This window comes from Medicago truncatula, chromosome 5 (genome assembly GCF_003473485.1).
Source record: "Medicago truncatula cultivar Jemalong A17 chromosome 5, MtrunA17r5.0-ANR, whole genome shotgun sequence".
NCBI classification, from domain to species: domain Eukaryota; kingdom Viridiplantae; phylum Streptophyta; class Magnoliopsida; order Fabales; family Fabaceae; genus Medicago; species Medicago truncatula.
In genome coordinates, this window is record NC_053046.1 from 44033454 (window position 1) to 44045077 (window position 11624).

Genomic DNA, 11624 nt, shown 5'->3' on the forward strand with positions numbered 1-11624 from the left:
GCCATTAAAACTAAGAGAAAGCACAATTTCGAAACCTATTTTATCCTCTTGATCATCTTCCATGTATACTATTTATTATTCTCACATGTCTCACTGGCCAATCTAATTTAACTTTATTTTCAAATCTCTCACCAGAAAAAGAGTACAAATCATATTTTAATTTGGTGGAAAACATACGTCCACGATGACAAGTGATCGTCGGACCAATAGTTTGACTTTGATGTAGGAGGATAGATGTATCATCATAAAAAGAATGACCTTTGGTTAAGAAATAGTTGCGGTACATAGTCATAAAATCATGATTATCAAATAATAGAGACCATGATTTATGTACGCATTCAAATGGCTTCAAAGATTCAATAGGGAGTTTTGAGAGAATATAGAAGACAATATCATCGGGTATGTGATTGCTAACCTGAACATTTGAAGTCTCCATCACCAACAACAAGTGAGGTTCAAAGAAAACAGAAAACCCTAACCTTATAGCAAAGTAACAAGAACACGGATGGGTGGATGGAACGACCTTTTGGTTGGACTTTTGCGAAATCTTAGGCTCGATCCAGCAAGTCTTTTTTTTTTTTTTTTTTTTTCATTTTCTTGTTAAAATCAAATTTGTTTGCACTTTGGTTTTAATTAATATATACACCGATGAATAATGCTAACAATCATTTTAACACCCATTCCTTCAACAAAAAAAAAAAAAAAACATAAAAAAACATTCATTTTAACACTTATTATTTCATTTCAGGTCCATTATTTCATTAGATGAAACATATACGGGTTTCATCATTTTATGTGATACCCATTCCTAAAGTGGTGTAATTTATGTGCTTCACTTAGATGAAACATATTTTTAGTGAATGATTCAAGTGTTTTTCCACAATGTCCATGACGTTAACATGTTATCTCTAACCGTGCTAAAAGGTTTTGTAAACTCATGATTACTTTATCAATCTAGTCTAACACAAGTGTTAAATATTTTTCTTAAAAAAAATGTTAAATGTTTAACTATTTATTTAATTCAGTGTTCGACCTTTGACATTTGCATATTGAAAAACATATGTTGAAAGATTATACCCCTAAACAGATTTTAATTACCTCGACATATTAGTCTAGGTTGCGCGTGGAAATAAATAATTTTGTTTGAAACTCATAATTATTATTTTTTGTAAGAAACTCATAATTACTTTGTTGAAACTTTTATTTTACTGTCATATTAAATAAATTATTATTATTTTGAAGTTAAGGGCACCACATTATTTAGTGATATCTATGTGCACTACTTTGGGACTGTGTGTGCAATTGTGTGAAACGTTGTTTGCATTTGCAATGTTCCTTTGCCTAGTACATGAGAGGAAAAACAAACACACAAGTAAACTATAAACCAAACTTACGTATGAGCTCTTTAGAATGCTCTATTTGGCAATAAATTTGTTTGTTTGTTATGTTTCTTTTAAAACTTATTTTAGTACATGAAGTATATACAAGTACCTTGGTTACAAATCATTGTTAGTTTGCCATTAATAGCTCATCTCAACCAACCATACAAAATTAAGTGCACATGCAAAATTACTTTTGATACACAAATAGAAATTTTTTACTTTGTTAATGGTTTTAAAGTTTTGCAACTCCTTATATTATTTATAACTTTTTTTTTTATGAAGTAAGTTAGTGACTAGAGCTCACACATTATAATGTGGAGAAGTGGGATGTTTGGGGTTTGAACCCCGGCCCTTATATATAATATACAATATCTCTACCAACTGAGCTAAGCTCACGGTGAAAAAAGCAAAGTTTTCAACTAATAATCAACATGGACATGAAATTAAGTATTACAGCAATTGTTTTATCCTTTGCAACGCTTGGAATAGCTCAACCTAATATCTTTGATATAAAATCATTTGGAGGAGCCTCTAATGCAGATATAACAATGGTAAGAATTAATTTTTCTAAAAGTTAATGATTTCTATAAGGGTGGCTCTTATGTTTGGATCCCCTGCAGCATTGCACTTGATGCGGCGGCTATCATACCATTTTACCTAAGTTTAAAAAAATTGTGTCTTAGGTCAAATGGCATAACCGCTGCATACAATTTATGCAGTAATGTAGGGATCCAAATATGTCACTCTTAAAATTGAGATTCATGTCATCAATATTATTGTATTGATTTTGTATTTGAATGAATTGAGCTAATATGTTGTGTCAATTAGGCCTTTACAAATGCTTGGAAAGCAGCATGTGGATCAACAACTGCAAGCAAAGTTATTATTCCAAGAGGGATATACAAGATACATGCTGTAGATGTAAAAGGTCCTTGTAAGGCTCCCATTGAAGTTCAAGTTGATGGCACAATTCAAGCCTCACAAAACCCTGATGAGCTTAATGATGCTTCTTATCAATGGGTTAAATTTGGATATGTTGACTATTTTACCTTATCAGGTAAAGGTGTTTTTGATGGTAATGGTGAAACTGCTTGGACACAAAATGATTGTGGAAAAAACTCCACATGCAAGAGACGTTCCATGGTAAATGAAAATAATTTATATATTTTCATTTCAACGTTACATATATATTTTTCGTTTGTCTATAGGCAACAAACTCGGTAAATTTGAAATTTATAACACTCGCATATTATGTGTACCAATAACTTGCGTTGGACCTCGATTTTCAATGTTACATATAATTAGTAAATTTGATGTTCTATTTGGCAAAATAAAAAGTATTAATGTGGTCTTTCAGATTCTGAAGAACCAAATTGATAATTTTTATTCTTTAGAGATCAAATACTTCTTTGTGTGTTTTCTCAATAACTAATTTGGAAATTTACTCTATAATTGATTAATATACCAATCAAAATTAACTATGTGTGCTAATAAAATGAATTTCACTGTGAACAGAACTTTGGTTTTAATTTCCTAAAGCTTTCAATTGTTCAAGACATAATTTCAAAAGACAGCAAAAACTTTCATGTCAATGTTTTGGGTTGCACCAACTTCACATTTGATGGTTTAACCATAACTGCTCCAGCTACAAGCAAAAACACTGATGGAATACACATTGGAAGATCAACTGATGATGTGAAAGTTCTCAACACAAACATTTCTACTGGAGATGATTGTATCTCATTGGGACAAGGAAGCAGACAAATAACAGTCCAAAATGTGAATTGTGGACCTGGTCATGGAATTAGTGTCGGAAGCTTAGGAAAGAATCCAAAAGAAGAAGCCACTGAACATGTTCTAGTCAAGAATTGCACCATCTCAAATACTGACAATGGTGTGAGGATCAAGACGTGGCCTAGTTCTCCGGGAACGTCACCGATTACTGATATGCATTTTGAAGATACTATCATGGTTAATGTCCTAAACCCAGTGATCATTGACCAAGAGTATTGTCCTTGGAATCAATGCTCAAAACAGGTATATTTAATAAAAACCTACTCTAAATGTTATTATTATACACTATTGAAACATTCAACATAGTGAGGTTATTATACATTATATTTTTCCAGGTTCCATCAAAAATAAAGATTAGCAAAGTGATCTTCAAGAACATCAGGGGCACAACAACTGCAGCAGCAGTTTAGCGTAATTGGTGGACACAAAGTTCTCCATTCTCCATTTTAAGTTTCTCTTACTTTGTAGATACACACAAGCCATCTTTGTAAAGTGATGATGGGGGGACAATTTGAAGTTACTGTCATGTGTATTATACATGAAAAACCTTTTTTCAAGTGCAAATATACTCCTTTAAACATGAGAAGCAGTGAAATGTTAAAGTTCGAGATTAACTTTTAAATTGAAATAAAATTTTCATCCAAGTTGTAATTGTGATGCAGCTTTCTAGTACTTTAACAGACATACCGTACAATATTACATTATTATTACATTTAATAGGTTTAGCTGCAGAAAGAAACTGCAAATCAACTTGCTCATCACAAAAATAAGGGTAATCTCATTACAATTACAATGGTAAATAAAATTGAAAGATTTATGATGCAAGCCAAAAAAACATGTTTAGAAACCGATGTTCCTGCCAAGCAACGACAAAAGGCAAGGCCTAAGACACAAACTCTTGACTTTTTAGTGAGGAAAAAACAACTATAACAGTTGGGCATCGGGAAGGCCCTTCAAAACTTGTTAGGAAATCTTTCCTTAATAATATACCCTTCAAAATTTAAATACTCCTAAACTACCAAAAACATTGAAGCTCATTACACAAAAAGAAGAAACCAAATATCAATCTTAAGTATAATAAGACTTGCATTTTGCAGAGAATTCCAAAATGTTGGAACATGCAAACCCAACTTGTTCGCAGTTGAGTAGTTACAAGTCCAAACATTGTCTTCATGGGCTGGGATGAAAGGATCAGTATAACTCAATATTATATCAGGCCACGGATTGAGGTTGATTCCTGTTAAATTTCCCGTATCTTCGAGAGATGCCTTCGTCAGACAAGGTGTCCCATAACTGCAAAATAATTAGATGCATTAATTTCACATAAAGAACTATTAAGAATACCATAAGTCAAAGGTCATCTGATCTTTTAACTTACTTGTAACTTTCCCTTTGAGCCTCCTATGGCCAACAAGAATGGGTTGTCCTCTGAGAAGGAGATAGAAAAGACAGCCCCCTAACAAACACCAAAAAAAAAAAAAAAAAAACAGAGAAGTCGTCAAAAACAGAGAAGTCGTCGGTGTCAATTCAACAATAGACATGATGATTCAGTGAATATTTTACAATAGACATATATAGTGGGGAAAGAAAGAAACTGACAGCTTTTGGCTCTTTAGATGCAACAGAAGATGGTTGGTTGTTAGACAAATCCCAAAGTTTTACCTGTTACAGATAATGGCAGTAAAATTAGATGAATTCCAATCTGCAGCATTCGTTATACAGGAAAACAACAAAATTGACTTCACTATTACCGTTTTATCCATGGATCCAGTCGCAAGAAGCTGCATGAAACCATGTCAACAGGGTAGGGTTAAACTAAAGTACATAATAAGTTGGTAACATCACAAAAGTGTTGAAGATACATACATTAGGTGCTGCCGTATTATAGGATACGGAGGTAACAGATTTATCGTGTGCATGAAGTGTAAAAGTAGCATTCTGCACAGATGTGGCATTGGACATTGCAGTCCGAACATCAAAACATTGGATCGTACCATCTTCAAGACTCACCTAACAGGACAATTAAATCATTGTTAGTGAACGAGCACCTTTAGATCCAAGAAGACAAAATTGAAAATTCATCTGACAGAATAAAAATTATTTAATAAATAAAACTAACAAGGGGATGTTAGTGTGGCTTTTATCAGAAAAAAATTTAGTTTAAAAATACTAGTATGTTTACTTTATCAGAAATATTAAGTAAAATTAGTACTCAGGCCTCAGAAATAACCATAACGCACCGCAAAAGAGTGCTCGGTGTGTGGATCCCATGCCAAGCTCTCTACATCAGCGCTGACCGACCACGTATAGCCAGAATGTGACGGCGTCCTTACATCCTTCTGCAAAGTTTATTAACACTAAAACCATTAGATAGCTAAACTTCAAACAAAAAATAACACTTTTGAAGTTCAAACAGATTCATTTTAAAATGGAAATGTCTCTTTTAGCTTATGAATATTGAAAATGAAATGTAAGGTACAATATGTAATCAATACAAAAATGTAGAAAAGCCAAGTAACAAGGAAACATTGGATCATTACCAAGGCAACAGTATGATCAAACGAACCACTAAGAAGGATCTGTTGTGCACGATGATTCCAAGCAACTGCTTGAACCTGTGAGGATATGTAGATTGAAAGACATCATGGAAGGAATTGATTCAAACAATTTAAATAAGTCAAGGGTGGAAAATTATACAACATTGTATTTTACAAATTTATTAAAAAGGCCTGTCCCATCTTTTTACTTGTCAACAATATAGAACTTCGATGAAAAAGCTGCAAGAATGACTCGCAAATTTGTTCATCACATTGACAAATCCGTAATTAATGAAGCATTTAAATTTGAAGCTGATGACTTATTATATCAATAAATTGACTTTGCAATAAAATTAAATGCATTCTAACTTAATTATTACCTTATCAGAGTGATGATCCATTGTAATAGTACACTTTCCAGCAACAATATCCCAAATCTTCACTCGCTTGTCAGCACTGGCACTTGCAAGTGTATTACTGTAATTTTTAAGAGTACACGTCAAACTCAAAAGATGTCAAGGAAGAGAGTTTAAAAAAAGCAAATAAAACCATTATGTCAGGAAAGCATAGAGGAGATAGAAATTAAAAACAGAATCCAAATTTAACAAACCTGTATTCCTTGTTCCAAGCAAGACCAAGTACTGAGTCGGTGTGACTGTCCTCTTTGTATTTTGCTGATTTCTAGCACCAAACAAATTACAGAATCAGCAAGAGGTTCATATGATAGCTTGAAATCAAGTTTTAATACAAAAATGGCTAAGATATATATTTTTTAAAATATAAAAGGATTAAATAAAACAATGATGAAAGGAGATTTCCATTAGTTGTAGTAAATCTAGCTTGGAAGGCTTCTGTTGGGACATGCATGGTATCAGAAAATATAATCAAATAATTATACAAGAAAAAGAGGGAAGTTCACAATATATAGAAGCATTGACCCTCACATGCATATGGCATCTATATTTTCAGTTCCACCAAATACTAATCAAAATCCAAAAGTTAGTTACAAAATTCATAAATCACCAAAAGTCAAAAGATGGTCAATGAGTGAAGACTTATCGAGTCAGAGCCCTGACAATAGAGCAAAATGTACTTGGACTTAAGTGAATGTTGAATACCATCCACAAACTAAAAGGTAGATATGAAAACTAAAGAATCCAGAATCCAAATTTTGGAAAAATGTAAAACTAAAAGCAACAATTTAAGTAGGCACGTGTAGTAATATACAAATGCACACATAGTATGCAGCTACTCGATATGGATAGCCACACAACCCACCAAACCTTTAGGCTTCGTTTTGGGGTTGCGAGAGGAAGGGAGGAGAGGGCTTTGGGAGGAGGGGAACAGAGAAATCTTTCGCCTTATTTGAGAGTAAAAAAGACATGCTTGTAATTAATTTATTTTTAATTGAGAGTATTTTAAAAACATAGACAGGTTGAAGAATATATCTAAGACCTCGAAAATTCTCCTCCAATACAGTTTTTGAGTTACCCACATTACGGTGATTTTGTGTTATGCAGAAAAATAAACCCCGCATTCAAGTTGGAGGACTAAGACTTGGAAGTTGGAACCAAATAATGTGGGGGAACTCAATAAATGGGAAAGGGTTTCTTGATATAGATGCCCAACAGTTATAGACCACCAATATTTAAATTTTCAAACAGCCCAGACCACACAACAGAACAGCACATGTGATTTCTACAATTAAATCACGATTAAGTAAGCAGCAAATCCGGAGCAAAAGAGGTAACCAAATAATTTTATGGTGGTTGATATTAACAAGAATGTATAACAAACCTTTTTCCCATTTTTCCCCTTTTTTCTTTTCTCTTTGCCACCCAACACCACACATGGCTCTACCTCATCAATCTGAGAACAAACAAAAATTACAATGCATTCTGCAAAAAAAATCCTTATTGAATAGGGCAACAACATTTATACACTTAAAACACAAACACTTACAACATCAAGGTCCCAAATTTCAATGGATGGTCCCATTGAACCAACAGCCAAGAAGTTCCCTGTTACCATAATGTAACTATTTTAAGATAATAAGATGATGCAAAGCCATCAAGCAGTAATCGAGTTGAATTTTTAGCATAAATTGCAATTACTCAAAACTTCTAAGATTTCTTTTAGTAGTCTAAACACTAACAAGCTTTGACTAACCGCAAGTATTAATCTACTTATTTTCTAATGAATCGTAAGTTGCGACTTTTTTCTCTAGATGAAACATGAACTGTCGATGTTTTTGGCATCCTAAAATGAAGGTAAAAATTGCTATAACTTATTATTATGACAGTTTAAATTCTCTACATTTTACTTGCAAAGAAATGGAAGATAGAAAGACCAAACTGCATAAAACATTACAGACAACCCATCAACATGTATCAAGTAAAGAACTCGTAGGATTTGGACCTTTTTCTCCGCCTTTAAGGGGGCAATCAAGCCATGCTGTGCAAAGTGGAAATTCCGGAATAATGATATCATGGTGAATATACAAGTTCATATCGCGGGTATTGGCGTCCTCAAGTATCCATACCTGCCAGGGCAGATAAATGCATAATAAGTCTAATTTTCAAAGCAGAGTACAACAACAATAATATAATCTTCAATTCATGTTCACAAGGAACAATTAACTTACTTCAAGAAAATTGACATCGTCCTCAGTACGTGCACAAACAACAACAGAATCAGTTGGATTAATAATCATGTCTTCCATATCTTCAGAATCATACTCCTCCTTAAAAACATGTATATTACATAATATCAGTAAATAGAATCGAAATAGCCTGAACAAAACCATGCAAGTGTTGGAACATATCTCACATTTTTATCGTTGATGTATGGATCCAATTCATTACTCTGATAAAAAAGATCACCGTTCCCCGAACTGAATAACTCAAATCCTGATATATCATGAGAAAAAATATGTATAAATATAAGCAGCATAAGCAAAAACTAAGATAAACAAAGGCCCTGTTTGGATAAGCCGTTTATTTTGCAGCTTATGGCATAAGTGCTTATGTATAAGCTATTTCTATAATATATAAAAAAAAAAATAATAATAAGGTTTGTAGTGATGGCGGATTGAGTACTGATGCCCACCAGAAGGTGATGGTCCAGAGTGTTGGTAAGGAGAAGGCTAAGTTAACTGACTAGATTGAAATGTGCACAGAAACTTAGAGAAGCTAGTATAATCTGACTTGTTATTTTTTAATACAATGTTCTGAGGTTTAGATACAGAGAACTAGTATTGTGTTATTACATCAGTAAAGTAACTACCTACTAATGCAACTGAAAAACAATAGTTACTAGATATAACAGAATTTTATAGAAATCATTTGTGCAACTGTAGAAAATTCTAGAATCATGTAAACACGATAGAATCCATTGTGTTACATTGAAATAGTTATAAGACATATTTTATATACTTTAAATAGCTGAAAGGTTAACTGTAGTATGATCCTACCAGTATAAATCCCTCAAATGTAAAAGAAATGGATGAGGTCATCCAAAAGAGAGATACAAATACATAAAAGTGTGAAATCAATATACATAAGCAAGTGCAGACATGTTAAATGTTGATGACTCATGCGATGACTTGTACATTTTTTTGTACGATTAAGGGTCAAGGTTCTGTTCTAGGATATGATAGAATATGAATGGACAACTTGGTCATTCCAGCTTCACTTGCAAGTCTAAGAGATGTACAATCCTCTTTACCAATTAGATTCCACATTTTTTGGTAAGTGTAGTATTTTCTGATCATGAGGTTTACTGGCTGCATAATCACAATCACATATTTGTAGTGTCACATGCCAGGCTTGGTATTACAATTTACAGCCATCAGAAAAAGGTTTTGCACCTAAACCAAGGTAGCTGAACTAATAAACTATGAAACAATAACTAAGACACTGACATGATACTATATTGACATGTCGACGTGGTAATAATTTCAGCAAATGAAATCGCCAAATGTAACTACATGTGTCTATGTCGTGTCAGTGAGCATCAGACACAAAGCTGAAAACAGCTTATAAACATGACATAAGCTGTAAACAGCATATGAACATGTTATAAACTAATATCGTAAGTTCTACCAAACAGCCTCACAAGTGATTACGCCACTGGATAAAGTCAGATAAGTCAATCCAAACCGGCACAAAGTGCATAGTTAGGTAAGTGAATGAGTTAAAGATAGATGGATGGAGAAAAGGACACCTTTGTCATCCTCTTCATCATAGTTATCCATGTTGAGATCCTTCAAGGCGTCGGAAATATCATCACTATTTCCATTGGATGGTTTACCAATTGCACCAGCTACGGTTAAAGCATGTGCGACTTCATCGTTCTGTTTGTTAGCATCTTCTTCATTCTCATCTTCGTCTCCTACACTGCAATAAGCAATAATAATTTATACAAGATGGTATAAAATTATGATATGTTTAACTGTTAAATACAGATAATTTATACAAGATGGTATAAAATTATGATATTGTTTAAGTGTTAAATACAGATTCGGAATACATGAAAAGGATGACAATGGTGTCTGTCTATCCATCTCTTCACTAAAGACTTTAAGTGAAGAGCTTTTGAGCAGAAAATGGACATTCTAACATACATAAAACTAAGAGGGAAGACCCATTTTGGTCCTTCATAATTTTCCCGTGGCCCAATTTAGTCCCCGACAAAAAAAAAATACACAAACTAGTCTCTACCATTTTCATATTGGGGACAAATTAGTCCCTCTGATGTAATGAGTCGGGGACTAATTTGTCTTTCATAAAAAATTGTCAGAGACTAATTTGCCTCCGGATAAAAAATGTCAGAGACTGATTTGGTATTATTTCTTGTCCGGACTAAATTGGGCCCCGAAAAAACTATGGGAGATCATAATGGATTTTCGCTCACTAAAAACTAAATTTCAAAAGAAACCATTACAATAAATAAGCCAGTCCCCTAAAAAGAGAAAAATACCCACCCATTTTCATCTTATCAGTCTTAATCTTTTACGGAACCAATAATATTTCCCAAATTTTATTGAATACTCACAGCAGCGGCAAATTTTATTGACTGCTCACAGAAGCGCCAAGTGATTAATGGCCCGTTCGGATTGGCTTATTTTTGGGCTTATGCAAAACAGCTTATTCAAATAAATAAGCTTTTATGTATTATTCATAAGCTTGTCAAGATAGTTTATGAAAAAACAACTTATAAAATACAATTTTCGTTAGTGAGAACTTATGAATTAACATAAAAGCTTATTTAGTTGCATAAGCTGTTTTGCATAAGTTAAAAAATAAAAGCTTATTTATTTGCATAAGCTCTTCTGAAACATCGTTATCAAATGGCTAGGAAACATTGACACTGAAAACGGCATTGAAACGGTGATAATTTCTAACTCAATTTATAACAGAAAGTTCAAACTAGTTTCAATTATGAATGAAGAGGAACACTAATAGAGATGTACCTGGTGAGAGTGTTGGAGATGATTTCTTCAATTTCATCTTTAGAAGGAGGTTCAGCAAAAACGGGTTCTGCTTTTGAAACCCCTTTGGGAATCCACGATATTGCGGCAATCATAACTCTGCTATAAACGATATGGTCAGAGTGGTGGTGCCGGAACGGTGCGGCGGTATTATTTGCCGGAGGCGCGAGAGAAGAATAAGAAGATTTAATTTTAGGGTTTATCAACTGTGAAGTAGAACTCTTTATGCATTTATTTTTTTATTTTCGAGTTAAATATGTTTTTTATCCTTATAAAATTTGGACATTTTAAATTTAATCCTTATTTAATTTCAATAGTCTTTTTTTTTTTTTTGAATAATTTCAATATAATTCTTTCAGTATCTAAAAAAAATTTATGCATTTAATATTAGTCCCTCTCTTAAATTTTTGAACAATTTTT

The 11624-nt window shown here is 33.2% G+C and overlaps 2 protein-coding genes across 2 annotated transcripts; one reads left to right on the forward strand and one right to left on the reverse strand.

Moving 5' to 3' along the window:
* The first annotated feature begins 1813 nt into the window (after nucleotides 1-1813).
* Nucleotides 1814-3630, forward strand: LOC11434881 (polygalacturonase). The gene is made up of 4 exons (XM_003617950.3): nucleotides 1814-1933; nucleotides 2211-2525; nucleotides 2898-3419; nucleotides 3512-3630. The coding sequence occupies exons 1-4, from the start codon at nucleotides 1814-1816 to the stop codon at nucleotides 3584-3586; spliced, it is 1032 nt and encodes a 343-aa protein (XP_003617998.1). The 3' UTR covers nucleotides 3587-3630.
* Nucleotides 3631-3860: 230 nt separating this feature from the next.
* LOC11421055 (uncharacterized WD repeat-containing protein C17D11.16) lies at nucleotides 3861-11424 on the reverse strand. Its single transcript, XM_003617951.4, has 16 exons — nucleotides 11187-11424; nucleotides 9938-10110; nucleotides 8543-8622; nucleotides 8358-8456; nucleotides 8132-8255; nucleotides 7676-7734; nucleotides 7511-7582; nucleotides 6324-6394; nucleotides 6094-6190; nucleotides 5717-5791; nucleotides 5417-5515; nucleotides 5043-5186; nucleotides 4928-4957; nucleotides 4776-4838; nucleotides 4555-4632; nucleotides 3861-4469 (listed from the first exon to the last, which is right to left on the reverse strand). The coding sequence occupies exons 1-16, from the start codon at nucleotides 11297-11299 to the stop codon at nucleotides 4389-4391; spliced, it is 1458 nt and encodes a 485-aa protein (XP_003617999.1). The 5' UTR covers nucleotides 11300-11424; the 3' UTR covers nucleotides 3861-4388.
* Between the last annotated feature and the right edge of the window lie 200 nt (nucleotides 11425-11624).

Excerpts from the sequence above, each read along its gene's own strand:
- LOC11434881 (XM_003617950.3), top strand. The coding sequence starts at position 1,814 with ATGGACATGAAATTAAGTATTACAGCAATTGTTTTATCCTTTGCAACG. Across the intron at positions 2,526-2,897 it reads CATGCAAGAGACGTTCCATG|AACTTTGGTTTTAATTTCCT; the intron begins GTAAATGAAAAT and ends CACTGTGAACAG. Across the intron at positions 3,420-3,511 it reads GGAATCAATGCTCAAAACAG|GTTCCATCAAAAATAAAGAT; the intron begins GTATATTTAATA and ends ATATTTTTCCAG.
- LOC11421055 (XM_003617951.4), bottom strand. The coding sequence starts at position 11,299 with ATGATTGCCGCAATATCGTGGATTCCCAAAGGGGTTTCAAAAGCAGAA. Across the intron at positions 5,792-6,093 it reads TGGATCATCACTCTGATAAG|GTTCAAGCAGTTGCTTGGAA; the intron begins GTAATAATTAAG and ends ATATCCTCACAG. Across the intron at positions 5,187-5,416 it reads ACACCGAGCACTCTTTTGCG|GTGAGTCTTGAAGATGGTAC; the intron begins GTGCGTTATGGT and ends TTGTCCTGTTAG.